The following is a 20444-nucleotide window of genomic DNA, read 5'->3' as shown; positions in this document are numbered from 1 at the left end:
ATGCGGCTGCGGCTCGGGCAGGTGCTGCCGGCGCTGTGCCTCGGCGCCGCCTTTCCCCTGCTGTGGTTCGCGCTGAGGCACGGCGGCCCAGGTGAGAGCGGCGGGGGAGTCCCGTCCGTGCCGTCGGTGCGGGCGCGGAGGGCGGCGGGCACCGGCCGTGCCATGGGGCAGCGCGCCCGGAGCCCGCCCGCTACCGGGGCAGGGCTAGGATTAAAAATACAGCCCTAAATTTAAGAAACTATAAAAGTTTCTTCTTGCCTTTTTCCCCCTCTTTTTTCCTCTTTTATTTTCCCCCCTCTTTTATTTTTTTCAACTCTTTTTCTTACGTTAAGATGGAAAGGAAAATCTAAACGTGATTGCCGTGGCTGTCGCTTTTAAACTAGATTTGATTTCATTGTTGTGGAGGATAAAAGTAGCATTATCAATCCCGTAATTGTATTTGGGCCTCGTGTACTGTCACTTTTTTCCTGTGCATATTTCCAGGACCAGAATGCCGAGGGAAAAAAAAAAACCCGAGTTTTTATATTTTATTTCTAAACTTTAAAATGATGCGCTGCCGTTTTAGTAGGTTATGTAGGTGGTATGTGCCACATAGATCTTCATAAAGCCATGTCTAAAATTCTCTGAGCCAATGTAGGAAAAATAAAACTGATGATACTTTCCAGAAAGAAATGAGGTGGTCTTTCCAAATAGTATCTCTGAGACTTGCAGACATGGCTTGTTGTGGGTGAGGGGGTGAGTTATTGGTTTGTTATTGTTATTGGTTTGGGGTGAGGGAAAGAGAGTGGATCTCTCAGTGCTTCCTACACACACCTTTGTAAGAGGTTTGGTGTTACAGGTGCAGAAGAATTGGAATAAACCACTTAGTTATTTCTGGAATGAACACAACTCCAGGTAGCAGATAATTTGTTTATATTAATTATTTCTGTAACAAATAGAAGTGGTGTAGAGATCTTGGCCCTGCAATTGTGTATTGAATAGAGTTGAGACAGTGGTGATCCTCCTGCCTTTTACGGTTGTTTGCCTTACAACATTTTATGTTTCCTTCAGTGGCACTCCTGTGAGGGGTGGGGAAGGAAAAATGAGGAAAAATCTTAGGAGACTGAAATCCAAGAGAGGTCAGAATGAAAGTGTTTGTCCCATTCTGTAGTTACCATTGTGTTGTCTCGTGGTTTGTGTTTTGACGCTCCTCATTGCTGACATTACATTTTAATTTTACTTTGTTTTAGACGTTTCTCTGATGGCATTCCCTGTTGGGCTGTTTTGCTTTGGGATTTTGTTTGTGTTTTGTTTGTTTTGGGCAAGAGGGATAATGTGTTGTGGTGTATATGTGTTGCCTTAACTTCTCTTTCCACAGCTGGCTCCTCCTCCACAGCAAACTGAGTAACTAATTCCTCTCAGAGGGTATAATTTTCCTAATTACTGTTATTTGCACCTGTTTTGTAGCTAACTTTTGGTCATTGCATCTGTAAATAGGTAGTCTTTAGACCCTCATGCGCTTGGTAAATCTCACAAATGTGCAAGTAAAATAGTTAATATTAGTAACTAAAGGAGAAAGTAGCAGTACGTGGTGAATGACTTTGTATTATGTTTATTTTACTGAAAATATAGTCTATGCTCCCAAGGGGTGTTAGAAGACAAGCCTTTTACCCATCCAGAAAATCTTAAGAGCATCCAGCCATAGGTAGCAATAACAAAGTTGTTACCTTTTTCTGCAGAGACAATTATTGGGAGCAGAACCACTGATGCCCTGTTGTTGTCACAGGGTGTTTGTTTAAGAAAATGGCTTGTAATTAATATTTTGCTCTGAAAACAGGCAGATGTCTCTGCTTAGATGTTGTTCTAGCTCTGGTTTTTTCCTTCTGCACTGCTGAATTGGCTCTCCATTGCCGTGCTTAGAGCACTGTAGGAATTCCCACTTTTGGTGCCTCTCAAAGCACGATGTGTATTTTCTTTCCTGATGCCCTTTTCCCTCAGCCCACCAGTTACTGAGAGTCCAGCTTGGCAGCTCCCATCTCTTTCCCTCATCTGTCAGATGTTTTCTACTCATTTTCTCTCATACATTTGTTAAATCTCCCCTAACTTTTGTTAACTTCTCTGCTATGCCCATTGAAGTGTTTGGGCTGCTCTTGATTTTTTGGCTACAGTCTGCCACACCAAGCAGCAGTAGTCAGCAGTATTCCCTCTGGTTTCTGACTATATAATTGTTTCTGGGAAAGCAGTTGATTTTGGGATAGTGAATAAGCTTTGTGAAACGAGGACAGCGCACCCAAGCTCAAGACTATGGTCTTAAGCACTTCTATAATACAAAAATAGGTTTGGGGTTCTGAGAGATAGCATACAACTTACAGTATGTGTAGTGCTCTTCTCACACAATATTAGTTATTGTTTTCCATGTAAATACCGATCCATTAAAAAAAAAAAAATCAGCCTTATATAAAAACAAGAAAGCAAATGTAAGGAGGCAGTGACGATTTTGCCACTTGAAAAGCAGAAGGCAAAACCATATTATAAACTCATTATGAACTTGCAAGAAGTTTCTTCAGAGGGAACAGTATTCATGGATAAAAAGAAATTTTGGTAAATTACATTCACCAAAGAAGAATTTTTGGTCTTTGAGAAGAAATTTTGGTTTTTGCTGAATAACAGTGAAATTTTTGTAAGTCACAGCAACGAGATAAATCAGATCATCTATTTTGGCACTGCTTCTTCATGTTGCTCTCAAGGGTTACAAGATTAAATCTCTCTGCATTGGTTTGTAACACGTTGCTGAACTTTTCACCTAAATTTGTGGGATACTTAAAGCTGTGTAGTTTTACTGGCTTCAACACGTGCAATTTATTAAATAAAGATTCTGCTGCTTCTCACTTCAGTGCCTAAAGAGTAGAGGGACTTAGCCATAAATGTTGTGGCACAAAAGGAGGCCAGATATTGTTGGGGTTTGTAGAGAAAGGGGTAAGGGAGCATTTCAGACCTCTCTTTGTTTGCTGTGCAGTGTCTGGTCATAACCTCAGACATGCCCTTCTGCTTTCCTAGTGCTGCACACTGAGCCTTGAGGAACAGAGTTTTGGCTAGAAATACCTTAGCTGATGGCTAGGCATTTAACTGAAGGTGTATATAATTTGTTGCTACTTCAGGAAGAGAAGTAAAATAATTAAATATTTAAAATACCAACCAGAACAAAGCAGTAGTAATTGCTTGAAGTGAGTGGGTACTACCTAAAAACCAAAGTATACCAATTATAGCCAAGCACCATACAATATCCATTCAATTTCTGTATTTTTTCACTTATTTTAATAATATTGCTTTCCTATATGGTGATGTTCTGACTGAATGTTTTAAGATCACTTTTCACTACATTCTAATGTAGGAAAAACTTGAGTGTAAAATGAGGATTGTTTGCCAACATTTAAAAGAATATTGTTAGAGCTTAAGTTGTATTTTCTTTGAAACAAGTTTGCTTATTTCTTTTCAGTTAGAGACAGTATTGTTCAGAAAATTGTTCAGTAAAAGCATTCTGGTCCTGTTCCCAGCCTGCCCTGTGTGGGAATAGAGGAACCCCATCTCCCCTGCCCCACGTTGTGCTTTTCTTTGGCACAGTGCTTCTCTAACATTTTGGAAGTCACAAATAACACTGTGCTGTAAGACTCTAAACAACATAGTTAAAGGTAATGCGCATTGTTGAATTTAAATGTTTGCCTAAGGACTCGCTGTTCTGACCTGAGATGGGGGCATTGTTTGGAGATTATTTTTTTTTCCTTCCTTACTCAGAGAGCACAAAACTTGAGTGTGCAAAGCTCATGTAACAAGATTCAGAGAGGTATCTGGTATTAGATCAGTTATGGAGAGATAATAACCTGCTGGTTGTTGGTGCAAGGCATGCCTCAGTGGTTTAACATGCCTCATTGACCTGAGCAGTGGGCAGTGGTTCCAGGCACACAGAATGACAAGATCTTTTGCAGTAAGTGTGCTTATATGGTTTTCTTTTAAGGAGTCTGTTAACCAAATTTCAGTTTCTCAAAGAAACAGTCTTTAGGTATGATAAGCAATTCAACTTGTAATCAAGAAACAGGAACAAGAGTCACTGCTAGACTTTGAAGTGCTTTCTTCCCTCCTTTCTGCCACTCCAAATTCTCCTTTTATTTTCTTTTCTGTTTGAGTGCTATGACGAGATAGTGAGGAATTGTCCCACAGCTCTTAGATAGTGCCAGAAATCGTTAATGGGACTGAAAGCATTTATGATCACACACACGAGTCTATTTCAACTCAATGACTGTTGAAATATTTTGAGTGTTTACCTTCATAATGCTTTCCAAACACACATTTTTTGACAAAAATTTAGTAATAGTTAATGCTGCCTATTTACATGTGCTCTAGTAACATTTAATCTTCTATTAGAACATTTAATCTTCTATTTCAAACTATATATTTTTATAAGAAATTAATTCTTCACCACAGGTGAGTGAGTATTATGTTCCTTGTGTCAAACCCTTGCTTCCTGAGCCACCAAAACAAATGACATAAGTGATTACTAAGAATCATTCTTAGGGAATCCTACCTCAATCAAGAAGAACAGTCTTGTTGCATGCAGCTGAAATAATCCAGATTTCTCCTTCCTTCAGCAATGCTAAATTTATGTTCATAGCTCCATAGTATAAAATATTCATATATACAAATGCCTTTCTTGCAAGTCAAAAGATTTTTAAGAGTGTCAAAAGTTTTAGGAAGCATTCATTTAATGGGGTTTTATTAAACATCCTTTAAAATTTTAATGAGGTAAATAATGATAATACACATCGCATGTTTACTTCTTTTTTTTTCTAACCACTTTCTTCCTAGGTGTGTTAAAATTCAGTCTTCCAATCACACATTTATTGGTTAAATTAAGGACTTGTGTTTAATGCAAATAAAACCCCGTTTATCCAAAATGCAAACTAATTCCAGTTTGAAACACCTCTGCAAATCCTCACAAATTGGTGTTACCTCTGTGTTTTGCTCTAGTGCCTTTTGCAGGTGACAATCCCTGGGAATTCACTTTTGCAGAGAGACAATGGTGGGTTGTGGAAAATGAGAGCTGCCACAGATAAAATCTGGCACAGCCCACAAGCAGAATGGGATAATATGTTATCTAAATAACACCATTTAACTAGGGAAAAAACCAAACCAACTCCACCACGACAAAACCAATAAAAGAAGCAGCATATAAAACATTTTAAAATGAGGCAGAAGTCCTCTTCTCCTTTCTTTACCAATTGTTATTGAAGTGTTGCTTTATAATAACCGTCTTTAGTAACAGTTCTTAAATACTCATAGATGAAGAATGTAACTCATGGACTGAATGCTTCTAATATCTCTGTTTATTCTTAATAGTGTTTGAAACACAAGACAAGCCATTATATAATTATACTTTTCAGTGTTAAAAGGGCCATCATGATTTGTTGTTTGGTGAAGAAAGGAGCACCTTCCCCTGCAACTCACAGATTTTGTATTCTTGGTTTTGACTTCAGTTTACCTTTACCCAGCGGTGCTCCCTAAACTCTACCTTCTTAATATTCTTCCAGACTACTTCTTCTCCTGAATAAACTTTATTATTGTTTACGCACTTTGGGGATGTGATCGTCTGGACCATCTCCTGGTTTTGAACTTCATTCCATCATCAATCATCTTTTAGAAAATTAATTATGTTCTTATTGCAGGAAATGGCTTAGATACGTACGAACAGCAGCTGCTGGAACTTCAGCAAAGACTGTTGTATGCTGACGTGGAAAACAAAAAAATATCACATGAACTGAGCAGTGCCCTAGATGAAATCAAAAATATAGCTGCAAGAGGAATGAACATGACAAAAAATCGCACAGGTGTGTAGGGGTTTGCTTTGGTTTTTGTTTTGTTGGGGTTTTTTTAGGACACCAACATGTAAAGTTCAGTGATCTGGCTTCTTCCCATTGTTTAATAGAACTTTTTAGTTACCTTGCCTTACAGGCTGTTGTGCACCTCTGTCTATCTGCGCACTGGAGTTACATGCAATAGATGGACAGTCTGATTTTGTAACCTAAAATAAATCATGTAATTGTGCACAATCTGTGTTTTCCTCCCTGTTGGGACTGGCAGAGCCTCGCTGAATAATTTTCCTTTTATTTTTACTTACCCTTCTGCTTCCCATTCCAGCCATGTTTTATTATACAGCCAAAATGGAAAGGTTGATTGCAGTCAATGGAACTGAACTCCCCTGCCCAATATTTGATAGGTACTACTGCCAAACAAAGAAGGAAAGCCCTTGAAAAGTTGTGGAGGTGGTTTCTGTGCAGCAAAATTCCAGTTTATTTAATGGCTCAACAGTAGAAGGACTTGTGGGTCTCTCTCACACACAAATCTCTGGGCAGATATATATGGTTGCTTCAGGGGGTTTTAAAGTATTTTCTGTAAGGTAGGAAATCTCTTTTTGGACCTAATTTTCTGTGGGAGTACCTTTTGGAAGTTGTAAAACTTAAAATACTGCCCATTCAGTAAGCCTCTGCCCTTCTCAATCTAAGCTGAGTGAGTAAAGCTGATGGTGGGTTTTGTGACACATGTATGCAACTGTGAAGGGTGGTAAATTTTGGAAGTTATTTTAGATGCATTCCTTGGGAAAAGTAACTTTCCATCCCAGTCAATAAATGTTCTTTTGCTTTCATCTTTATTTTAAAGTAGTAAAGAAAAATAAAATCCCTGCATTTCTCTTAACTGCTACAGCCTTTTGTTTCTTGAATAGTTTTTAAAGGCCTGTATGTGGTCATTATTTTTACCATAGGACTTTTTGTAAATAGAGAACCTTTGCTTCTGCTGTGAAAACCACCATGTGTTACTGTTTGGGGAAAGCATTTAAGTTTATTAAGTAGTTAAGAAGGTTATTAATCAGAATCTCTGTTTCTTTTCACTTTAAAATTGTTTGCCTAGCATGTAAAAAAAAAAAAATCCCCAAACCAAGCAGTTTTTTACTGCTGCCTTTGCAATAACTACCTGCTGTGTTTTTGGATGGCTCAGTCCTGCAAGTGTGCAGGGAAATACAGATGATACCCCAGGATGTTCAAGCTGAATGGGAAGCTCTGGGAAATTCTCAATTCAATATAATGTAATATATATGACATGTAATCATTTCTGAGGAATAGTTCTGATTGAATAACCTTGTGTGTGGTGATCTGCCAGTGTTCAGCTGAGCAAAACAGGTGAAGAAATAGAATTCTCTGCTTGCTTTTGGTTTTATGTGGGTCTCTGTGTTTGCTGTGTCTTTAAGGTGAATTAAAGTGGAAAGAGTTAACCCTGCCCAGAAAACTTCCCGTGCACCTTACAAACATCTACTACTATCTCCCTCACCTGCGAGAATATGAAGATGCAATTTTCCCAAATGTTATTTTTGGGCAACAGAGAACTGGAGGTAGGAAATCAAGTTTGGCTTCTATTTGCTATATGTTTGTATTTTTTATCAATTTCTAGCAATGAAACATAATCAAGAGTTTGAATAGATTTTCTCCCTTAACTTTCTAATGTTGCCAAGCTGAATGAATTTTAATAGCAATAGCAAAAATTCTTTTAAAATGCCCACCCCCTATTCCAGGTCTTTATCTTAAAGACCTGGAATAAAAATAATTATAAAATAATTATTATAAAATATAATAACAATAACAATTACATAATATATAAAAAATAATCTTAATTGAAAAAAATATTATTTTTTGTTTTAATCATATATTCATATGGCTAAGATGCAGTAGCTGACATTTTCCCCCCACAAAATGAGTATGGATGAGGAAGCCAAGGCAAATTTGCCATGCATTCAGTTTGCCAATGTGAGAAGCAAAGGGAAAGGTGATGTGATCATTTAAAGGATTATTAATATATCTTCAATGGAGCTTTTTTTATCCACATGAGAAATTAGCTGGCACCTGCAGAAATCATAATGAATTCCAGTGAACTACAATACAAATTTTAAATGCATTGTCCTCACTGTCATGTGACAGCAAATGCTGTAATGGTATTTCCTTAAATATTAACTGTCACCACTTCCATGGGCACATCAAATCAAAATTAAAATGTGATTTCAGTTTCCCTTTACTGACATGGCTTGAGGCATTCTCTCTTTGCAGTCTCCCTGGTGATGGGTATTCCTACAGTGAAAAGGGAAAAACAAAATTACCTGATTGATACTCTGCATTCCCTGCTGTACCAACTCTCTGAGGAGCAGAAGAGGGACTGTGTAATAATCATCTTTGTAGCAGAGGTGAGTGTGCATGGAAAGGTGCAGCACGCTGATAGAAAATATTATTTATGTCTAACTGTAATAGTGCAAAGTGCTGTTAGCCTTTGTTATTTATCAGCTGGTTTAATAACACGTATCTTGCAAAGCATCTTGACATATTGGAGCTTTCTGCGTGTGTTTTGGCATGTCCCATGCAAAAGAAAACTGTTCAGAGCCTTGAACATGTTTGGGAAAGTAAACAGTGCTCAAGGTAAGATATTAAGGACAAATGCTTTTTTTTCTCACTCAAAACCACCTTGATTACATCAGAAATAGAAAAAGCTGCAGAAAGGAATTAGCTAGTAACAGCATCTAGCAGGTAAAACGACTGTGCATTTATTCAGAATTCATATTTATTCTTCATATGTCTTTGTCCTTCCATAGACAGCAATGAATCAATGCCTGTAGTCATTAACAGTTACAGTTTGCTATTTTTTTATTATTTAGCCATCTCTTTTGCAGGTGTAAAAGTGTCAAACAGAGTATAGCTCACTTTAATTTTAGCCATGCCTTCCAGTTTTCTGTTTGGATCCCAATGATGAGTACAGAGGACCAATTTTATGTAGTTCCTCTTCAGCATTGTTTCTAGGAGCTGATCTCACTTTGCAGTTGGTATTTTGCAATACCCTGGCAGTGATGAACTTTGCCTGGCTGCCATTGAGGTAAACTTTTTATTACAGGGCTTTTTATTGAGGATTCTGTGAGCTTTTAGGGGCTGACTTTTGAATAGTTTCCCTCTGTGCAGAGTCCTAATGTGACACTTCAAACAAACAGGAGCTGTGGGTGCAGTTATGGTCCATATCAGCCAATTTAGGGTTAAACTGCCATTGTAGGACCCACTGTCCCTTTCCTCCCAACCCAAAGTCATGTTCTCACAGCTTCCATCTTTCAGCCATGCAGTAAAGTGGAGCAGATAACCACGCTGATCTGAGAGCTGATAAGAACATTTTATTGTGAGAGGAGGGCAGGTGTGCTCACTGGTCATGAATCCACACCTTCCTTCTTCCCACAAAGTTTTAAAAGATCAAGGTGAAGGTTTGCATCATGGGTTAAGCTAGAGTAACTTATTGACTGAGAGTGAGTTTTAAGTTCTGGATATTGTTTTTTCTTACCACAGTTCTGTATTTCACTTTTTTTTTCTTACCACAAGTTTAACATATAATTGGTAACAATTATATATTAAAGAATTTTTTTATTTAAAGAAAAAATCTGAACTCCTAAGACAGTTATTGTGTTGCTTTAGAAATAAAACTTTTCACTCTAAATGTAGTTAACAGATATGTTTGGCACACTAGCATTGGTACTTTTATGAAACAGCAGTGATGAATGTCCTCAAAATTTCCAAACATAGAGCTGTAAGTTTGTTGTATTAGGAAGAAATTAAATAAAAATTTTAAGTATTGCTGGCTTTAGAATATTTTGCTTAGGTGATTTTTCTCATCAGCCTTAGGCCTCTTTTGTGATTTTTGGATTATTAACCCAAACCAGTTTTTTTTTTTACTGATAGTTTTATGGCTGTGCTTTACTGGCATGGCAGAACAGAATTTTAGCCAGAAAACAGCCTGGTCTTCTGCAAAAGCAGTGAAAGACAGTGCCAGAAATGGCAGCTGGAGATAGCTGGAAACAAAAGGGAACTATAGTGAAAGTTTGGTTGGCTTGAAAAGCTCATACTGCTCCTTACTAGAAATGCTGCTGTAACATACCACATTTGTTTGGAAGGAAAAAAAAATTAAGCGTTTGCATATGCCTATTCCCTACAAAGTGTTGTTTAATACAAAACTAAGTGACTTTTAATGAAACCTTCCCTTCTTTTCTTTAGGTGGATGCAGAGTATGTTAAGAGTGTTGCAGAAAGTGTTAAAACCAGGTAAGTCCTACACTCAGCCACCAGTGTGGATGTATTTGGAGCTTTTATGGAAAGAACTAGAACATTTCAACGCTGAAATGCACCTGAGGCAAAGGTTTCCTTATATTCTTTACTATTTTTCAGGGAGGCAATGCACTTGGGACAGCAGTGGGGTTACATTTGTAATTTATAATAATTGCTACTGCATGGTGGGCAACATGAGATGGGTGGTCTTTGCCCTGCCAGGTTAACCCTAGAGATGCCAAATGGAAGCTTGGTTCCCACTGCAGTTCTGCTTGCTCTTATTTTCCCTGAACAAGATCCCTGGAGGATCCTTTGTCTTCCTCATTTCAGGGTTTCTGCGCATCCTGCTTCACTCAATCCCTACAGCAACTCAAACCCTCAGATCATTTTGATTACTGCTTTATGGCTTTTGAAAAAATTGCACAGAGTGTTTGCTTTGTCAGGGTTACACAGTCAGATTGATATTTTTTTCTCATAATGCTGGTACTCTGATGTGTTTAATTTTTAGTGTTATCTTTTGTTTACTAATCATAGGAAATGGGAAACTCAGTTTTAAAACCACTGCTCTACCTGTTTTGTGTTGGGGTTTTAACATGATGCATTTATTGCACCTGAGGCTTGATTGTTTGTTTTTGTTGGGTTGTTTGTTGGGCTGGTGGTTTTTGTTTAGACTTTTTGATTAGTTGCTGTGTGGTTTTTTGGAGGAAAGGGGAAATTTGACTTCCAGGTTTGGCTCCCAAAGGAGGTTACAGGGCAGCTGCTGTCTGTGGTTGCCCCCACAAGGGTTTTTGAGGAGCAGGGTCTCACTGGGGTTCTCTGCCCAGCTTCCCCAGAGAAGTCCAGTCTGGAGTCCTGGAGGTTGTTTCTCCTCCTGCTTCCTATTACCCAGACCTTTCCAACCTGCAGAAAACGCTCGGAGATTCTGAGGACCGAGTAAGGTAAGAGTAAAGCCTTAGAACTTTGCTAAGAGTGTAAAATGGAAAATTCAGAAAAAGTCAGCATTGTTTGAGCTGATAATGTCAGAGCTGAAGGACCTCATTTGTACTGGTAAAAAGAATTTACAAGGGGATCTTGGGAATTACTATTCTGCACATCAGCTTCAGGGTGAGAGCCAAGGCAGCTCCTTTAGGTGTTGGCTCTGGGCATCCAAGAGGTTTTAAACCTGATGGATGATGCCAACAAGTAATGGGCTATGTGATCTGTCATAAGGGAAAAAAGAGAAAAATCTTTAATGTCACTGATGAGGGAGAGTCTCTGTGAACACACAGCCCACATGGCCCTCTAGCTAATCACTGACAGCTACTGTGGGTTTAATTAATGACCTAAATTATGGTGGTCATTGGGCTTTTATCTACTCTTACTACACCCTTCATGGTGATTTCATTCACTCCCATGCCCCAAATTCAGTAAGACAGATTATAACCTTAAAATATATATATGTTTATTGGAGGAAATTTATTTTCTTCATCAATAATAACTAATTTATCAGAAGCCAATGCAACAATGCAGCAAGAGAGTTGCAGTACTAAGAGTTTAGGCTGGAGGAAATCAGCTAGTATATTTACATATATGTCTTTATGTATATTGGCTTTATAGATATGTGTTCATACCATAGACCATAAGCAAGTTTACATACTTATAATTTAATTTTAGATATTATTTGATTTGGATCAGCTATACTTTTATGTTAATTAACCACAAATAAATTACTCTGTAGTCTTTCAGTGTTGATTATCAAACATCATTATCGTCCTCTGGTAAAATGAGAGACTGTACTAAATATGTGTTTATATTTAGACCTGAAAATCATGGTTATCAACCTGCTCTTGTGCTGTTCATATGTAAAACCATTTACTTTTTCATCTATAAATAATCCATGTGTCTTTATTTCTACTCTTCATAAAATAATTAGTAGAATATTATAAGTCATTTGATATTAATAACTTGTTAGAAATTTTGTTTCAAGCTCCATTGACAGAGATAAATATTTTTTTGTTTATTTAATGTTAACTTTTACAGGAAAATGAAATTATTTACGAATGTTTACACTGATCGTAGGTGAATGCTTTTGCACTTAACAATGGGTTGGAATATACAACCTTAAGATTTTATTTTAGAGACAAAAAATGCAGAGCATTAGAGGTTCTCTTATTATAGAAATAATAAAAAAGCTCAAAAAGCTTATCAGAATTTGCTGCTTATGTTTAGGTGGAGAACTAAACAGAATTTGGACTATAGCTTTTTAATGCTGTATGCTCAGCCTAAGGGAACGTTTTATTTACAGGTACGTCCATATTATCATTAAGTATCAGCAATAGCTCTGTACTGATGCTTAGTTTTGGCAATTTTCATTTCAAAGGCCTCAATAAAACCAGCAATCTTATGTCATTTTCTGTGTATTTTGCCTCTGCTCCTTACAAGCATCCACATATTTCTGTATTTATCTACATCTTGCAGCCAGGTACTGTTTGATTAAAGCCATCTCTCCCTTCCTGCCATTTGTGAGGCTGAAGAGCAAGGTAACTGAAGAATGAAACCCTCATTTGATTAGGTTGAGAAAGTCAGACTTTAGTATCTTTTTACTTACTGCAGCCAGGAGAAAGAGTAGTGACAGGTTCAGGTTATAGCCCAGATGGCAGTGAAGTGAAATATTTCAGACAGGGACATACCAGTACAGTGATACTTGAGAAAAGGTCAGCTACAACTTGGCACAGATCCTTAATTCTCCAGAAAATATTGTGTTAGCCTTTAGGAGGATCCCCATGCATTTAAGCTCAGCTTTAACCATCATTCAGGATTTGTGCTAATTTGCACTCCCTAAAGACCTTAATCACCACCACAGATTCCAACATTTATAAGAGCTGCTCAGTTATGGAACAGGTCTATAAAATTTCACCTATCTCAATAACTTTTAAAAAGCTCAGAAGAGCATTTTGCCTCAGAGTTGGTGTTCCATAAGGACATCACAGTTTCCTGGAAGCAGGAGTGTGCAGGATGTGGCATCTCCTACAGTTTTTTTCAGGATTCAGCAAAATTCCATTTGAGCTGGGCTACTTGAGAGTCCCCATGCTCTGTTCTCAAATGTGGCGTAGGTGCTCAGGATGCAGGTGGGCAAACAAAAATGCTGTGTTTTGAACAGTTATGGTTTCATGGAAAATGAAGTATTCTCCTGTGGCTTGTGTGTATTTTTAAGAACATTTTCCAAGTTTACTGAGTGCACTAGAGCATCAAGGTGTAGGAAACCCAGTGAAGTGAAACATTAAGATGCTGTCAGACACTTGATGTTACCAAGTTCTCCAAGGGTTCCTATTTGCACCACAATTACTTACTTTTGTATTTGTATTTCTAAAGGAATGGAGAGCATGTGTTTTCTTATCTGAGGCATTATATAATAACTGAGCTGTGTTATTAAGGACAAAGCCTGGATGGTGGTAGTCTGCTGGGAGCTATGTTTGCTTTTGGAATTTTCTCAAAAAGGAACTACACTTTCCTCATCCCATTCCTCATACTGTTCCTACTCTATCCCATTCTTCATTTCTGTGTCCAGCCTGCAGCTGCTCCTGTAGCACAGATGCTGGGCTGCCCCAAAGCTGCTCTGTAGAGTGCAGGTGAGAAGCACAAACTCAGTTATGTCCTCCTCTGTTTAGAAGTCCTGTGTTAAAGGAAAGCAAACAATTTAAAACTGCTTTTCCTTGGACTGGTACAATATTTACCTCAGCAATCTTAAGCAGAACTTGAGCTAGGTTAGATTTTTGTTTGGTTTAGTCAGGAATGGCATTGACTGAGTGGCTGACACCAACTCCCAAACCCTGAGAGAAGATAAGTACACAGAGTTAGTCCTGACGTGTGCAGCACAGCTGATGCCATGGGCCAGATGAGATCTTTGCTGAACAAACACTTTTTTTAGGATCCTGCTGAACCAGGATTCAAGTCTTTTTGTAAAGTCCATTGAAGCTAACAGGCTTACTGTGGGCATGAACCCAACCCACTGATTACCCACTGATCAACTTGTCACCTTAAAGCTTTTTTGCCCCACCTCAATAGAACTTTGAGGTCCTTGTTTCCACTTCCACTGAACCTCCCTGCAAGCACCAGGGACCCTTGAAGCACTTACAATCATGGCATCAGCCATAAAAGCAGGCAATCCAACCCCAGCCTCATAGTGAGGGCATGCACTTGTTATTTCTTGTCCATGTAGTTCACTGCAGGAATCAAACATTTCAAATCTGAAAGAAACACACATACAACAGTTTTTAAGTGTTTTCTATTAGCACTGAGATGAAACAAAAACTAACCATTAAATAAATCTTGGCTTCTTCAGATAAAATCTCTTATCAAGTTCTAACTTAACTTGTAATAGTTTCCTGAACTACTGCTATGATTTTTATTGCCTCATGTGGAATCTGGAAAGCTTTGTGCATATATATATATATATTTGTAATATTCATTCCCAGCAGAATTTCTGTAATGGATTTAAAGCCCGAGCAATATCTCGGTGAGTTCACTTTAGATGGAATTTATTTTTCTTCCCCTCACTAGACTCTAGGTTGTGCCTGCTATTTGGTAGAGCTCCCACAGTTTTCAAATTCATTGTCGGTGAGACAAAATGTCAGTGTCAAAACAGATCTCTTAATTTCAATTTTCTAACTCCATTCTGCTTATTCCTGGGTTCACTGCTGCCAACACATTTCTTGTCAGCCAGCCCCACTCTTGAAGTGATGCAGAAATTCAGCTAAAACCTCTGGGCCTGATCTCTCAAGCTCTTGATGATGACCCCGCTGCCTCAGCTGAAGACCCAAAAGCAGCAGGAAATCATGTTTTGTTTGGCTGGGGCTTTTTCCCCAAAGGATTAATTTTCTAGCTGTTCAACTTTCTGAAGCCAGCTCCAGCACGTACAGCAGTTAGAATAAATTACTGTATGATTACACTACACCCCAGCAATATTTTCCTGAATATTTGCCTCCTCTTCCTGTGTTTTCACACCCATCCTGAATTCAAACCATGAATTACTCACTCCTTAATTATTTCTGGAATGCATTTATTTCCTTTGTGTCGCTGCCTCCAAGCTCCTTGTCTGGATTCACAATCCTCAGTTTCAGTGGCAGGAACAGCTCCTGGCCTTTCGGATGCCCAGTTCTTGTCCGGAAGCCAGGCAGCCATGAAGCCTTTCCCATTTCCTGGATGGATGTCAGTCTCCTCTTCCAATACCCTTCAGCTCCAGGACATGTGGTACAGCAATTAAACACAGCACAGTTTTCATTTTCTTGTGGCAGTGTCATCACCCCCTCTGCAAACAATACAATCATTGCTTGCCTTCTGTTTTTCTGTTGCATTCCCCCCTCCTCCCAGCTGGAAGATGATATTATAGCCAAGCCTGATTTTGTTGAGAGCATAAAAAGCTTTGCTGCTCAGCAGTCCCAAGATTGGATGGTTCTTGAGTTCTCACAGCTTGGATTTATTGGTAAGTATTAAGACCTCAGCAGGATCAGCTGCATTTGGAGCTGTGTAGGTGAAAAAGTCAGAATCACATCTCAAAGCATGGAAGAACCTGCATATCAAAACTTCCTTGGTTCTTCAGGAAACAGCCCTCTGAAAGTAGTTTGATTTTTGTTCTCTTTAAAACTGCCTTGTTAACACAGAGTCTCTTCAGCACAGGATTTATAACTGAGTTCCCATAAGGAGGAAATTGTTCCACCTCAGGGAACTGTGTGCCCCTGTAATGTGTAGTTCTCTTTTCAAGAAGGGAATTTGAACAATCTATAAAAAACCCCCCAAAAACTTCCTTTTCTTTGTGGAGGAGACTATGCATCCCATATCAAAGGCCTGGATGATCAGAACACTTCAAAGCCAGATTCTATGTGAAGTTTCTCATGAAATATCATAATTACATTAAATGTGTGCAAGGCTGGTGTGATACTTAAATGTTTATTTAAATAAATTCCATTTAAACACAAAACTGCATAGCAATAAAAAGGTAACTTCTTGCATAGCAATAAAAAGATAACTTCTTGTCTTGCTTTCAGGAAAATTGTTTAAATCAGAAGACTTACCACAAATAGTGGAATTTTTTCTCATGTTCTATAAGGATAAGCCTATAGACTGGCTCATAGACCACCTGCTCTGGGTTAAAGTGTGCAATCCAGAGAAGGATGCAGTAAGTATGCAGTACTTAAGGGCTTTCTCTAACTATGTGATAAAAGATCCATAACTTAGAGTACGTTAAAGCCTGCCAAACACAACAGAAAGAGGCAAAATTACGAATATTGAAATGTAACCAGAATCCTTCTTAAGAAGGTCAGTTTTGGTCAAAATAGTTTAATTAGAATTATGTGGCAAGACTAAAAGTTGAAATAAAGTTTACCAGAAATAGTTAAGAAATCAGTCAGTTTCAGATTTGAGTCAATTTTTGTCACCCTGAGCGTGATTCATCACATACTCTGCAGAAATCCATGAATTACTGGTGATTGAACCTTCAAATCTAAATAACAGCATGAGTGGAATGATGAGTTTTGGTCTAGAGACAGTGTATGTGACAGGAGGTGATTGTTAATTCAAGGATAACTCATGTAAATATGGATAAAATATCAGAACCCATACCCTTAACTACATAATGAAATTGCCTTATGAAACGTAGCTTGTCTCTCCTTGGTTAAATAACCCTTCACTCCCTTTTACTTTGTTTCTAGACACACTGTGAGAAGGAAAAGTCAAAGTTGCGTGTCCGTGCTAAGCCATCTCTCTTTCAGCACATGGGAACCTTTTCATCCTTGGCTGGGAAGATACAGAATTTGAAAGTAAGAACGAGAAATCAATGCCATATTTTTACATTATATGCTTGTGTTCTGACTTATTTCTCAAATCAAGGACCGCATCTTTGGCATTATGTGGCATTTCAATATCCAACTATGTTCTACAGGCTTGGTAGGGAATTTTGATGTGGCATCTAAGCTGCAGGCTATGAAATGGCCTCCTGTGAAAATTTTTATTTTTAAATCTCGGCAGCTAAGAAACGATCAGTACAGCTCTGTCTACAGATTGTAACATCGAGTCCAGTGTTTACAGTGAAATCAATATTCTATATGTATTAAAAATAGGTGGTGTGTTTTTTGACACTGAGGTGGTTATTTTCTGGAATAGTTTCCTGTACTAATTACAGACACCAATGCACTTTTTTTTCCATTGTATGAGTGAAATTACATTTCTTTATATCAACAGGATAAAGATTTTGGAAAAATGTTGCTACATAAAGCACATAATAATCCACCTGCAAAAGTGGACACAAGCCTAAAAATATATGAGCAATATACCCTGGAAAAAGTTTACAAAGGACAAGACTGTTTTTGGGCCTTAGCTCCAGTGGCAGGTGACTACATCAGGTTCACATTTTTAAATCCACTAGAAGTTGAAAAGTAAGTATTACATGATATGGAACATGGAAGCCTACATATATCCAGTTTGGAAATACTTGATTCTCTTTGGAGTTATCGGTGCTCAACTGTTTATGCAAACAGCTGTTACTAAAAAAAATCCCATGATTTACTATTTATCTGCTCTTCTTGAGCAGATCCCCTCCTGAAATACATGTCTTCATTGGTAGTTAGAGAGCTTCTGAATATTTTTTCCTTTTATGTCTTCAGGTAAATACTATTATTTATTTCTTCAGGTAAATATTTTACATGATAATTCTCAAAGGAATTTGTTTTCAACTAATGAATTTCATCAATGGTGAATATTTGATACCAGAGGAGAGAGTTTGATGATTTCACTTCTCCTTGTTCTTTTTGAATCTAAAACCCTAAGGACTCTTAATGCCAGAAATTTAAAACAAAGTGGGGGTTTTTATTTATTCTTAGATGGTTTTGCTTGGATTGTTGTTTGGTCAATGCTCTTGCTTACTGGCTACAAAGGAAATTCTTTAGAAGCACCTGAGTTGACCAGTATTGATAAAAAAGGGGAATTCTCCTGGCATGTAGTATATGGCCAGGTAGAAACAGAAATTTTTGCTGCCACTCACCTTCCAGAAGCCCATTCATTCCACTTCAGTGTTACAATCACAGGAACAGATCAGAGGGCAGACCTTCCTTAGCCATTTAAACATGGAAAGTTAATTTATTTGGAACTTGAGCACTAAAAATGGAGAACAGTTACCTTTGTGGTCCCAGAGAAAGATGGTTTAAATAGTTGTTCTGTTTAAAATAAAAATACTATATTATGGTTTGGTTTATAGTTTCAAGGGGCTATTTCTGTTCTCTCTAGCCCCAAATATATAAAGAAAAGGTATCTGAAACCTTCCTTCAAAGAATTACTCCCCTAGAACTCTTCTGAAGTATAAAATAGCTGGAAATAATACACCTCTATCATCAGGTACTTGTTCAGAAGTGGGAACGTGGAGCACCCTGGTGATAAACTGTTTAACACCACTGTGGAAGTGCTGCCAGCTGATGTAAGTCTCTCCTTTAGAACCATATTGCATTTTCAGAATGATAGTCAGCATAAAATGTCACAACCCAGAAAATACTTCTTGAAATGTTATTGTTTTATTTTTTACAGAAAACGCTAAGAAAAGAATTGATTCACAATGGCAGTAAATTTAACTACCCAGCAACCAAAGACGGATATTTAAAAATAGGTAAATTATTTCTTGTTACTTCAAAACCAGTAATTTTGTTCCTGCATGTAAAATGTTTCTGCTCTTAAGGATTACATTAACTCTTTGGTAAATTCAGCATTCCAAGGGGAAGGGGAAGGGAAGGGAAGGGAAGGGGCCTTTGCATTAGTGTGTGTTGTAGTGTATGGTGTCTGATCAATGACTCTCCTATTTTGATTTAAATATCACCAGTGGCAAAAGCCAAGACATCTAATTAGAAGGAGAACTAATTACAGTCCCTGTAAAGAGTCTGCATTTTTTTCAGGGGCTTTTGAAAATGGCACAGCAGAAGGCAGCATCAGCCAGGCAATAGGAAGAATAGAGGCCATTCGTTTATCAGTCAGCTCTGACTCTCCAGTCTGGGCAATACTCAGTGAGGTAAGCACAGCAATAAAAGCATTTCTATTTCTCATTATTAAATGAATTCTGCTTCTTCCGGTTGTATACTACGGGTAATCATTCATATTTCATTTTGAGTGGAATTTTGTGTGGAAAAACACAAGTGAAGAATTGTGTTCATTATTTTCAGGAGAGAAATTAAACATACTTCATTGAAAGTGCTGGAAATGCTCATGCAGGATGATTCTCCAGTTTTGCAGTGCTGTAACTGTACTTGCTAGGACTTGGGTTTTGACAAACAAAGCTCTTTTCAGTCACCATCTTCAACATTAATTACATTATGTCAGCATTTTCAGATGAGCCTCTCATTTTTAATTCTACCAAGTTTTTCCCCAAGTGTTTAAATGTCAGTAAGTCATAAATAGAAATTCTTAGCAGAAGTCACTGAAGAGAATTACTGCAGCCTTAAACTGGAAGAAGGGAAAAAACTAATGTTGTAGGCAAAGCTCCTGCAGATTTTAGAAAATAATAGATTTTGGTTTTTTCCAGGTACTTATCAAGACATCTGAAAACTGAAAAAAATACATTTTTGATGTGTCACTTGTTATGTATTTCTGGAAAACAAGGCTGACTTCAACAAAACAAAACAAAAAGACTGGGACAAAAGATCCAATTCCATGCCCTGTTAGTTCTTAATGCTCTGTATTAGGAAAGAGTTGGGATAAATCTTAGGTCTTTATATGACAAGGTATATGAAAACAATGTTAGTAATTTCCATAACATGTTCTTGAGAAATATGTCATGTATAAACATTAAAAAGATATTATTACAAGCAATTGATAAGGCATTACAGCCTGCCTCAGGGACCAAAGCATAAAGGTATAAGGAGTTTCACCAGAAATAAAAATACAGGCATTTTTGAAAAATATTCAGGACACGGTGTTCAACTCCATTGAAAACACTGGTCAGTTTTGTAGGGAAATTAGAACTGAAGGAAAAGTTGTCAATATTCATTGCAGGTATTTAAAGTAGTTCACAGGAACAACTTAATGTTATGGAAATTGATCTCGAACTTAATATAAATGTGTTTCAGCCTTAATGTGCCATGAGTTATGTTAAATATTTTTTTCAATAAAAATTTCCTACAAATTACCATGTGAATAACTTGAAACTTAAACAAGTATTTTTTGGAAGATTGTATAACTTCTCAGTGAATTGTGCATTGAATTAATTACAGGAAATAAGGGTATTACGTGTAACTATATTTTTGTAAAAAGAAAATCTATTTAAATAAAATTTTGGATCCTGAAATTA

The 20444-nt window shown here is 37.6% G+C and overlaps 1 protein-coding gene across 1 annotated transcript; it reads left to right on the top strand.

Annotated features, from left to right (window-relative positions):
• On the top strand, nucleotides 1–20444 carry MGAT4D (MGAT4 family member D). Its single transcript, XM_063158021.1, has 15 exons — nucleotides 1–91; nucleotides 5697–5858; nucleotides 7274–7414; nucleotides 8124–8257; nucleotides 10095–10141; nucleotides 10969–11082; nucleotides 12353–12428; nucleotides 15494–15605; nucleotides 16168–16298; nucleotides 16831–16938; nucleotides 17360–17553; nucleotides 18509–18587; nucleotides 18695–18773; nucleotides 19057–19169; nucleotides 19680–20444. The coding sequence occupies exons 1-15, from the start codon at nucleotides 1–3 to the stop codon at nucleotides 19704–19706; spliced, it is 1608 nt and encodes a 535-aa protein (XP_063014091.1). The 3' UTR covers nucleotides 19707–20444.

The sequence above is a fragment of the Melospiza melodia genome, chromosome 5 (genome assembly GCF_035770615.1).
Source record: "Melospiza melodia melodia isolate bMelMel2 chromosome 5, bMelMel2.pri, whole genome shotgun sequence".
Lineage (NCBI taxonomy): Eukaryota > Metazoa > Chordata > Aves > Passeriformes > Passerellidae > Melospiza > Melospiza melodia.
This window is presented reverse-complemented; position numbering and strand designations above follow the sequence as displayed.